The 12,293-nt window shown below is 39.8% G+C and overlaps 1 protein-coding gene across 1 annotated transcript in view; it reads left to right on the plus strand.

Moving 5' to 3' along the window:
• The first annotated feature begins 798 nt into the window (after window positions 1-798).
• Window positions 799-12,293, plus strand: part of LOC119525308 (adhesion G protein-coupled receptor E1-like) — a 47,117-nt gene continuing 35,622 nt past the window's right edge. The window contains exons 1-5 of the mRNA XM_037823996.1: window positions 799-829; window positions 4,298-4,348; window positions 5,341-5,460; window positions 6,503-6,646; window positions 12,181-12,245. Coding sequence (XP_037679924.1) covers window positions 799-829; window positions 4,298-4,348; window positions 5,341-5,460; window positions 6,503-6,646; window positions 12,181-12,245 — 411 coding nt within the window. The remainder of the gene's footprint in view (window positions 830-4,297; window positions 4,349-5,340; window positions 5,461-6,502; window positions 6,647-12,180; window positions 12,246-12,293) is intronic.

A 12,293-nucleotide genomic window follows, 5' to 3' on the forward strand; every position in this document is an offset into this window, starting at 1 on the left:
CTCACCTCATCAGGGTAGTCAGGAATCTGGGATTTCATTGCAATAAGACTTCTCAGATCACTCATTCATTACTGTGGGAGCATCACAGAGACCTTGTAAATTCTCATCAATCCTGGGAGAAGGATGAGTCATGAGCACACAAAATCATGGTTAGAACTGGAATCATGAAAGGGGCATGAGAAATCGCCATGATGACCATCATCACTGTCATAGCTATTACTATCATTCACCATAATCACGGTCATCACTACCAATGCTGCCACAACTGCTATCACCACCATCCCCACCAACCCCACCTCCACCATGATCATGACCACCACCATCACCACCAGCAGACATTCCAGTTGGTTGATATGTTTCTAAGACTCTTTTAAAGTAGTTTCCATTTAGGTTACCCTTTATTATCCTCCCTTTTAATGAAGAAACTGTGAAGATTGTCTTGTGGAGTTTCCCAAAGGCTGGATGTGTCTAATTGCAATAGAACAGGATTTTAAATCACAGCATTACCTTCCATCAAATGCAAATATTGTTTCCAACTTTTTGAATGTTATTATTGTTTCCCATAAGAAATTCTGCTCTGATTATTCTTGGATGATCTTCTCTTTTGGCATTTCCCTGAAGTTGAATTGTTGGGTTGAAAGATATGCAGAAATTAAAGGGGTTTTATAAACAGCAGCCATGTAGCTTCTACATTTTGTGACCATCAGGAGGTGGTTTTCATGGGGCTTTTTGATTCTAGGAGCTCTCATCACATCCTACTTGAGTTTCTCAGATTGTTGCTGCTGGAGTCTCAGTGCTATGGGAAGCTGGTGCCTGAACCTCTTTGCAGGTGAGTGGAATAAATAATTTCCCTGATTTCTCCCCATGCTCCTGCATCTTACCTCAAGATGGCACTTTCTCCAGAAATGGCAGTGTGCACCTGTACCATTAGGAATTTTTATACTAAGTCTCTTAGGTTGGACTTCCCTAAAGCAGATCCTGAGATAAGATCTTGTGTGTAAGTAGTTTATTTGGGAGGTAATCCTAGGAAGTGCAAGTTAGGAGCAGAGGATGATAGACAGGGATGCTAGAAGAGCCAATGAAGGGTGGGATAATGAGATGTCTCCTCTGTGGGTAATTGGCACTTGATCCTAATGGGGACCCTCCAAGAAATAGTCTGTCATGTGCCTCAAAAGGACAAGGAAGCTGGGATATTTATCCAACAGTCCAGTTATGGATTGGATCATGTCCTCCACAAAGACATGTTCAAGTCCTAACCTGGTCTTGTGAATGTGAACTCATTTGTAAATAAAATCTTTGAAGATGTTATTAGTTAAAGTGAGGCTAGACAGAATCAGGGAAGTCCTTATTGTGCTATTACTGGGGTCCTTATAAGCAGGGGTCACATGGATGCAGAGAGAAGTCAGAAGGAGACAGATAGCTATGTGAGAGAGGTATAACTGGATTAGATTGTTGGGAAGCCACCACCATAATATTGCAGACTTCAGAGAAAGCATGATCCTGTTGACACATTCATTTTGAACATCTAGTCTTCAAAGCTGTGAGACAATAAATTCCTGTTGTTTATTCCAACCAGCCAGTGGCATTTGTAATATCAGCCCTGGTAAACAAAGACACCCACCATTAATCACTGTTTGACATATAATATAGTGTGATTCAGACATTTCTGACCGTCTCCCCAAGGACTACAGAAAAATGTCCTCTAGTAGAGAGGAGCAGGAAGTTATCTACCTACCTAGGAAACCCTTCGGGAGTAGACTAGTAGACTAGTGAAAGCATCTGCTGCCCTGACTGACCAATGAGAGGGTCCATGCTGGAATGCTATGGATCAGTATGTTACAGTGGACTGGACTTACTCACCCTTCCACTGGGCTTTAGGATTTGGGGTGCAATAAATATACCATAGGATCAGTCAGATACAGTTTAAGGCTAGAAGGTCTGTTAGGAGATCTTACAGGTATGTTCCAGTTGCTAATGCTACTATTATGCAGAATACCAGAAATGGATTGGCTTTTATAAAGGGGGTTTATTTGGCTCCAAATTTGCAGTCTGAAGGTCATGAAAATGTCCAAATTAAGGCATCAACATGAGTATACCTTCACTGAAGGAAGGCCAGTGGTGTCTAGAAAACCTCTGTTAACTGGGAAGGCAAGTGGCTGGCATCTGCTGATCCCAGGTTGTGTTCCAGCTCCTCTATCAGCTCCTGTGATTTCTTCAAAATGTTGTTCTTGGGGTGTTTTGTCCTCTATTAGTGTCTCTGGGGCAAAAACTGGGCTAGCATCTCCAAAGTGTCAGCAAAAGTCTGCTTTCAGTGACTGTTTCCAAAATGTCGTTCTCAGCTGCTCAGAGGTCCTTCTGTTTGTGAGCTCTTTTATAGGACTCCAGTGATTAAATCAAGATACACCCTGAATGGGCAGGGCCTTTATCTCCATGGATATAATCCAATCAAATGGTTCACTCATAGTTAATTGAGTCACATCTCCATGGAAACACTGAGTCAAAAGATTCCAACCTAATAAACACTAATACATCTGCCCCCACAAGATTGCATTAAGGAACATGGCTTTTTGGGGGACAATACATCCAAACTGGCACAAGGTGCATGGTATCCAGTATTTTATAACAGTGAGGGAAACATTTCTATAAATGGATGGATAGTAAATATTTATGGCTTTGTATGCCCTTTGGTCTCTGCTGCAAGCACTGGACTATGTAGTTGCAGCATGAAAATAGCCATAGGCCAGATGAAAATGAATAGGCATGGCTCTGTGCCAATAAAACTTCATTAATAGATGCAGAAATGTGAATTTCATGTACTGTTCATGTGTCACCCATCATCATATCTCTTTTGATTTTTTTTTGAACATTTTGCAAATGTAAACATCATTCTTGGCTTGTGAACCATACAAAAATAGTCAGTGCTCCAGATTTGGCTGAAGGGCCACAGTTTGCCAATTCCTGCTCTATGGGAATCATATTTCTACCTGTGATAAAAGCATTCTGAGAGATTTTGCTGATACCCAAGGGTTATTGACTTACAAAATGGCAATGTCAAATGACTCAACCTCATATTATGTATAAATCCTTAAATATAATATTTTAATCAGAACTCATGATAATAAGCAGAGTAAACATAATCAAGGAAGCAGAAGAGGAAGGCTTTGATCTTATCTTATCCAAGGGCCTTGTCTTGTTCTTTGAAAATGCTCACTGGCTATGGACAGACCCTTTAACCCCGCATTCCAAACAATAAAAATCCAGATTACCTAGATTTTATTTGTCATTGCTATACCATCTGGGGGCTAGTGTTGGTTACAAAAGCATTCCCTTGGAATGAAAGGGATGAGAGAAAATCCATTTTTCAAGTGCATGGCCATTCACATCCTGTCTGCCTTGAGAGAGTGATATTAGACAACCCAGGAGGAAAGATGTGAGAAAATTTCCCACATTTCTGATTTCATTACCAACTCTATCTTTATATGAAATGACTACCTAATAACATGGCAGCAGAAATGGCTCATCCTCAAAACATTCTTATCCATCTTCAGTATGCCACAATTTGATAAAAAGCACTTGGATCCCCAGATTCTCACACTCTGATCTTCGTATCTCCTCTTACTTTAGGGAACATTCTAGTGACTAAGTGGTTGTCCAATCTGGTAGGCACCAGTCACATGTGGTTACCGAGCACTTGAAATGTGGCCCATCCCAAGTGAAAGGCACGTGCCATAAGTGCACATACACACTGGTTTTTGAAGTTTTGACATATACACACACAAAAATAAAATAACTTATTAATAATTTTTAATCTTATTTTATAGACTCCATATTGAAATGACAAAATCAAGGCTGTATTGGGTTAAATAAAATATATTAAAATAAATACCACCATTTGTCTTTTCTTTTTAAAGTGTGGCTACCAGAATATTTAGAAGTAAATATGCAGCTTGCATTATATTTTCTTTGGACAGTGCTTGGTTAGAGGTATGTAATGGTAAAGATAAACTGTTGAACATAGAAAGGAGACTCCAAAATTGGCCTTTTGGTTCTTGACTTGGAGGAAAAGGTGAAGTAGCTGCTGGATTTTCAGAAATTGAGACATACAAGTACCATGAGGTGTTCCTCTCATGCCCTGATAACATATGATGGCCTTTGTGACACTCGTGCTTGTGTCCTGCCTGGAGGAATCTGGAGTGAAGTAGGATGTATGACTGGACTGGGGACAAGAGGCCCCTCTCTAGCTCAGGCTTCCCCAGGACATCCCCATCTGAACTATCTCCTCCTTTTTCTGTTCCAGGTGTCAGTGTCCTGCTGGCTCTGACAGGTGTGGAAGGGATGAACTTTGGAGGTAAGTCTACTCACAGCCAAAGAGCAAGGAAAAGGAAATTGGAATCTAGAACTTTCCTCCAGTGCAGGGAAGGAGCTCTTTTCAGTAGAGAGAGCATTTAGGTCCTGATGTTTTCTGCCTACTGCTTTAACTGCCAAGGACTTTTCCTTCTTCCTTTATCATCACCATTATCAACTTCTTTTATTTAGCTCTTGCATTGCACCAGAACATCTAATTACATGCACCATCCCATCTAATCCTCATAAATTTCCTCTACTATTTACCAATGTCTCTTGAGGCAAGGGGCTTGTTCAAGGTCACATTGGCTGGTGGGTTTTGGAGCTAGGGGAATCTCTGTTCTTTCTTTCTAAAAAACCTCTGCTACAGGTAATACCATGTCTGAGGTTGGGGACCAGCAGAAGAAGACACTGAGAAAAGGACTTGAAAGCAAGTCACTTATCTGAGAAGTGATTGTAGGAAACACCAGCTGGGAGTGGGAAGTGGGATGGGAGAGGAAGTTGTTAATGCAGAGACCATTACCAAGCTACCATGTGAGGAAATTGAGCCTGAATTCCTGTGAACATTATGGATATATTGTGGAGCATGCACCTCAGAGTTTTTTTCTCAAGTGTAAGAAAGCTGATGTTTTTTTAATACAAAGGCTTATTTCAATCATTGTTTTAGTGAGGTAGGGGCTTCCTGGGTCTTGGGCATTCCTGACTGACCACATGGTGAGAAAGAGGACATTGCTGACCATAGAAAGCCCTCAATCAAATAAATGTAATGTTTTCAGTTTTACATTTGGTTGTTGGGCAAAAGTGGTGAGGGGGTGGGACAGTGCCGTGTTCCATGAGCTGTTGTGTTCAGTCATGGGATAAGTATCAAAAGAATGCCTACAGAGCTATTCCTATGAGGACTTCTGACCACTGTGTCCAATACTTTGTGGGTGAACATTGAGTATTTCTTGAATGAATGCATGAGTAAATAAATGAATGTTTCTGTGTTGCCTGCAGCTTTGTCTCCATGCTCTGAAAATGATGACTGTGACACACATAACCATTATTTATATAAAGATGGATCTAAGTCCAGGTCTGCAAGGAAATACATCATCATGTCCTCAAAGGAATGTAAAGGTAAGATGCAATCCTCACACATCTTGTAGATTGGAAGGGGTTGGGGAAATCCTGCCATGCCCTATTGTCTAAGTTTTCCAGGGATTTTATGACAAACACCATACACTGTTTGACTTAATAGGAATCTATTGGCTCACAGCGTGGGAGGCAAATATCCAAAATCATGGTGCTGATAAAGCCATGCTTTCTTCTGGAGACTGTAGCTCTCTGGTGGTGGCCAACCTCCATCACATGGTGATTCTTCTTTCTTCTCTGGCCTCTTCTGACTTCTGACTTCTTTCTATATCCAATTTCCTTTTATTATAAGGTCTCCAGGAATATGGATTAAATAATCCTGGTTGAATTTGGCCTCATCTAAACTGGATCTTTGAAAATCCTAGATACAAATGAGCCCACCCCGTAACTAATATTAACATCCTCAAAGGTCCTAATTACAAACAAGTTCCCATGCACAGGAATGAGGATTCAGATTTGAAAATCTCTTTAGGGGTACATGGTTCCATCCCTTAAACCCCAACACTCTTCCATAGAAGTGTTGGTATAAAAATATCACAAAATGGAAAATGTCAGGGCTGGCTCAATAGCTTCAGAGAAGTCCCTCACCCTTGTACTCCTCCCAGCCTTATTACGGCATCCACTGGATTTTCTGCAAAGGAAGATAGAAATCCCAAGACTCTAGACTCTTGAAGTCTCAAGCACTGGGGTCTTCTTCCCTGAAAACTCCACAGGGCAGGGATCATATATGTGTTGTTCATCACTGTATCCTATAACAGAGAACAATGTTATCAAACAGTAGATGCCAATGGAAAGTGTTCACTAAAGGAACCAATGAAAGAATGATTATCTTGGCACTTGTGTTTCCCTTTTCAGCACTCTCATTTGCTCTAGCCAAGATTTTCTTTATATAGTTGCATTGCCTTATCCAAGAAGAGAAGACATTATTGGTGGATTTATATACAATGTTGGACAATGAATATCCTGTGGGTAAGAGAAAAAAGTATAATTATAGAGAATGAAGAAGAGTATTTCTCTTGATTCACAGATATTGATGAGTGTAAGAAAAATTGCAAGCCAGAAGTCTACTCTGAATATAAAAGCGGAAGTTTCTGCTGCATCCATGTGGTAGAAAATGTGAAATTCTACTTCTTCAGTGGTATTGTTTTCATTAATCATCCAGAGATATATGGTAAGAACCTCGAAATACTCTTAGTGTCATGATAAAGGAGGGGAGGGAGACTTTGAAAGCTGTATCAATTTCAGTGATGGTAAGAGAGCAGGGCTCTGTTATGGACTTGCCCTTCATCCCTCTGTTGTCTTTGGTGATATTTTCATGGACGGACCTATCCAAGGTCATGATGTCAATCACCATCTCTAGGTAGATGACTTACAAAATTTTATCTTCAGTGGGTCTCTTTCTTGGGCTTCCAAAAAGACTTCTCTAATTTTCTACTCAACTTCTCTACTTGTTTGTCTCCTATTCACTTTAAAGTTAAAGTCAAAGTCTATATATCCTTATATACACTAAAAACCATAAGTGCAAGGTGATGTCATCAACATTGTGGCATAAAAAACTACTGAAGACTTCTCTTCATAGATTCAACAACAACAACAAGGACAATTCTGATTTGTTTGAAACTCTGGAGAAGGATATAGCCTGGAGGAAAACCCTGAAAATGCTGAATTGAAGAAAGAGATGAAGTATCAGGTAGAAATTTTCCATCCCAGACCAGTCAGTCATCTCCCCTACCCCTCACTTGTTCTCCTTGTGGGAAAGGCACAGAATCAGCATACCAGAACCTCCCACCAGGGACACAGATTTAAAAATCTCACAGCAGTGAAAAATATGCTCATGGTTTGAAGACCTGGTGGACAGGGTAGGACATTTCAAGGCCCAGATCAGTGAGGTACAAAGAGACTGAGAAAACGTGGACAGAGACACGTTTCCTGCCCTGAGTCTGAAAGCCCTTCCCCCACCCTTGAAGGAAGAAGCAGCCGGCAGCTGTTTCCTTGCCTTGGAGACAGCTGGAGTGCTGGGTCAACTGAGAGAGTACTTTGCCATAGGTGGATCCCCATATTGAGCCAGATTTTGTCCAGCAAAGTGAGGGCATAGGATTCCTGCAGTTTCAGCCCGGCTGGGTCACACAAAGCCTGTGCTCAGAGGCAAAGCAGCCTCTGAGAACCATTAAGTTGCCAAACAGTGCCATCTGCTGGACAGTTTGGAAAGTGCAAGGGAATAAAACACTTTTTTTAAAAGAGGCTTCAGACCCTTTCTTAGGAGGACAGGAGCTGGTCTACATGCCTTGTATGGAAACCTGGCCCTGTTTGGACTGAGAAATAGGGAAGACCCAACTGTTAAAGCAGGGCCCTGAAACAAACCCAGGTCTCAATAGCTGGTGGAAAATAGAGCATCACTTGTAGCCAGCAGATTTGTATTACCACACACAATAAACTTGCTGTGGTCCCCAGTGCCTACCTCCCATCCTTGTGGCAGGCCATGTTGGGTGTGTGATTTTGGGGAGAAGACTGGGAGACAAAGCCAATCTGAAAACTGACCAGGGAGAGAAAAAAGAAAAGACAGAGATCAAAGTCAACCAACAAGGAAACCTTAGGTAAAAGAAAACAACCTACAGAATAAACCAGTCAAGAAAATTGGATGCCTAGATGCCAGCAAAAAATCATGAGCCACATCAGGAAATGGGAATATGTGGCCCAGTAAAAGGAAGAAACTAACATTTCAAGAGCTGAAACAAATATTTTAAATCAAATCAATGATGTGAGGGAGAATGTGACAAAAGAGATGAAGGATATCAAGAAGACACTGGGTGATCATAAGGAAGAATTTATAACTTGAAAAAACAAATGGCAGAATTTACGGGAATGAAAGGCACAATAGAAGAGATGAAAAACACAATGGAAACATACAACAGCAGACCTGGAGACACAGAAGAAAGGATCAGTGAGATGGAAGACAGGACATCTGAAATCCTGCACACAAAGGAATAGATAGGGAAAAGAATGGAAAAATATGAGCAGGGTCTCAGGGAACTGAATGACAACAGAAAGTGCACAAATATATGTGTTATAGGTGTTCCAGAAGGAGAAGAGAAGGAAAAGTGAGAGAAGGAATAATAGAGGAAATAATCAATGAAAATTTCCCAACTCTTATGAAAGACATAAAATTACAGGTCCAAGAAGCACAGTATACCCCAAACAGAATTGATCCAAATAGACCAACTCTAAGACACTTACTATTCAGATTTTCAAATGTCAAAGACAAAGAGAGAATTCTGAAAGTAGCAAGTGAAAAGCAATCCATCTCATAAAAGGGAATTTTGATAAGACTAAGAGTGGATCACTCAGCAGAAACCATGGAGGTGAGAAGGCAGTGGTATGACATATCCAAGACACTGAAAGAGAAAAACTGCCAACCAAGAATCCTATATCAGGCAAAACTGTCTTTCAAAAATGAGGGAGAGCTTAAAATATTTAAAGATAAACAGACACTGAGAGATTGATGAACAGGAGACCATCTCTATAGAAAATACTAAAGGCAGTGCTAGAGACAGATAGGAAAAGACAGGAGAGAGGTTTGGAGAAGAGTGTAGAAATGAAGATATAAGGAGACAGAAAGAGGGTCAAGATTGGGCATTTGATGTTGAAGGAATACAGAATGTTCCACAGGAATGATTGTGTAGATCTAGAAATGGATAGCACAATACTCTGTGACAGCAGCATAGTATTGTAAGTACACTGGAAAAAGATGGCTGTTAATACGGTTGAAAGAGGAAGGTTAGGGGTCTGTATTACACCAGAATGAAAGATAGAAGATAAAGACTGGGACTGTAAAACTTAAAGAAATGTAAAGTGGTCAATGAGTGTGACTAAATGTATAAATATGAGAATGTTTTTGCATGAGGGAGCAGCAAGGAATGACATTTTGAGGTATGCAATGAAGTGAATGGACCATGAGGACAGTAGGTTGAGTGAAATAAGCCAGAAAAGAAAAGACAAATATTATAATACCTGACTATTATGGACTAATAGTAACGTGTAAGCTATGAGAACTGAATCTGGGAGCATGGGTTATAAGGGGAAGGCTTATGTAAAGCTTGCTAGATTGTAAACTCTTACAGCAGTTACATCTATTCATGAGTTGTAACAGTTATTTCTAAAATTTGAGATTCTGAGCTGTTTGTGTGTGACATGCTCAGTTCCTGGAGCTTCAGGTGTCTGTGTGGCACATGGGACTCAGAGCCAGATTTTGGCAGCTGTGTCAACTGTTAGTGAGGCTGAAAAGGAGATCAGACTTTGATTGGAGAAATGAATGAAATGGACTTGGTTGAGATTGGGGTAGATCAGACTAAAGGGTAGAGGATGATATTCACCATGTTTTAAAATTTTGGCTTCTGTGTGGGACCAAAGGAAGAGATAGATATATGATGCAAAATCTATATTTTCTGTAGCAAAGTATATAATTTAACTGGTATGGTCATTTTACTCAAATGCCATAATTATATGGAAACTTGAAGAGGGAGTGATACATCATTGGTTTGCACAGGTTAGCATGAAGCCCCAATACAATCCAGAGTAATTTGGGCAGAGAATAAAAAGTATTTGCAAAACCCTCTTGAGGGACTGTGGAAAAATGTGGAAATATTAAACTTCCCCAGCTGGGAATTCCTGATATTCTCACAAGCATTGGGGACCACCAGCTTAGTAGGCTGCACTGGCGATCTTGGGGCTTGCCCTTATGAAGCTTGTTACTGCAAAGGAGAGGCTAAGCCTATTCATAATTGTGCCTAAGAGTCACCCCAGAGGGCCTCTTTTGTTGCTCAGATGTAGCCTCTTTCTCTAAGCCAACTCAGCAGGTAAACTCACTAATTCACTGCCCTTCCTGCTACATGGGACATGATTCCCAGGGTATAAATCTCCCTGGCAATGTGGAATGTGACTACCAGGGGTGAGACTGGACCCTGCATCATGTGACTGAGCAAGACTTCTGGATCAAAAGGGGGAAGAGAATTGAAACAAAATAGTGTCAGTAGCTGAGAAATTTCAAAATGAGTTGGGAGGTCACTCTGGAGATAACTCTTATGCATTATATAGATGTCTCTTTTTATATTTTAGTTTATTAGAATAGTTAGAAGGACATATCTGAAGCTGTTGAACTGCAATCCAGTATCCTTGATTATTGATGGTGATCATATAACTATCCAGCTTATATAGTGTGACTGTGTGATTGTGAAAACCTTATGGCTCACACTCCCTTTATCCAGTGTGTGGAAAATTGAGTAGAAAAATGGGGACAAAAAGTAAATGAATAATATGGAGAAAGGTGGTATGGGACATTTTGGATGTTCTTTTTACTTTTATTTTTATTCTTATTTTTATTTTTTTGAAAATGAAAATGTTCAAAAATTTTGGTGATGAAAGCACAACTATATGATGATACTATGAACTGTTGTACACGTTGGATGATTGTATGGTATATAAATATATTTCAATTAAAAAAAATAAAAAAATGTAAATGAGTGGGAGAGGATTGGTATGGGATACTTTGAGTGTTTTCTTTTGCTTTTATTTTTATTCTTATTTTCATTTTTTTTGGAGTAATGAAAATGTTCAAAAATTGATTATGGTTTTGAATGCTCAACTATATAATGGAACTGTGAACAACCGTACACTTTGGATGACTGTATGATATGTGAATATATTTCAATAAAATTAAAGAAAGAATAAAGCTCTAATTAGGAGTGGTAAAAACAACAACAACAAAATTGTAAGTATTCTGGAACCTCTGATTCCAAGCCAATGCTCAGGTTCATTCATGCTTTCCTTCTTTCTTTCTTTGTAACTTATTTCTGACAATGAGAAACCTGGTTTGCACTATCCATAATCTAATTACTTATTTATTCAACCCTAGTAAAATTCAATGTTTTTAGTTAGATAGAGTGAATTCATGTCCTGGCTTTACAACTTACAGGATGACATTTTGTTAATCTCTTAACTTCTTCATGCCTCATTTGTAAATGGGAAAAATAATAGTACTCATTGAATTAGTTATCTGTTGCTGTGTAAAAAATTTCCCAAGATTTTGCAGCTTAAATCCACACATATTTATTATCTCACCATTTCTGTTGGTCAGGAACCTGGGCATGTCTTAGCTGGGACTTCTGCTTTAAGGTCTCTCACATCTGCTATCAAGGTGCTGTTTGGAGCTAGGGTCTCAGCTGAAGGCTTAATTGTGAAGGATCTGTGTTCAAGCTCTGTCATGTGCTTGCTGGCAGTATTCATTTACTTGAAGAACTTAGTTCCATTGTGGTGGTTGGTGGGAGTTTCCTTCAGTTCCTTAGAAACATAGGAGTTTTTAGCTTGTTTTATCATGGCAAGAACGTGAGAAGAACCTGAAAGAGAACCTGAGAAAGACAAAAATCACTGTCTTCTACAACCTAGTCTCAGATGAGACATCCCATCATGTGTTATATTTATCTATATCATATTCATCTATTCATCAGATAGTGAGTCACTAGGCTTACAGGTTCCATCCAAATTCCCTTTTAAAATTCATCCATAAAAGACATTTTAGACTTCTTAGGAGGGAATTAATATGGGCTGGGGAGCATCAAGGAAAAACCTAACTTGTGGATGATAGGAAAAGGAATGTGATGTGGGCAATCCCATTTCCCATATTCCATTTTAACAGCTACCTTTCTGTCCTAGAGGACATCAGTGAGTTGACACGGCCACCTTCACCAGTGACCCAGAGTTCATCAGTGAATATTTTGGTGAGTGTGGCAGAGCCTGGGTTTGGGAAACAGCTGGTATTGCTTACT

Source organism: Choloepus didactylus, assembly GCF_015220235.1.
Source record: "Choloepus didactylus isolate mChoDid1 chromosome 25 unlocalized genomic scaffold, mChoDid1.pri SUPER_25_unloc1, whole genome shotgun sequence".
Lineage (NCBI taxonomy): Eukaryota > Metazoa > Chordata > Mammalia > Pilosa > Megalonychidae > Choloepus > Choloepus didactylus.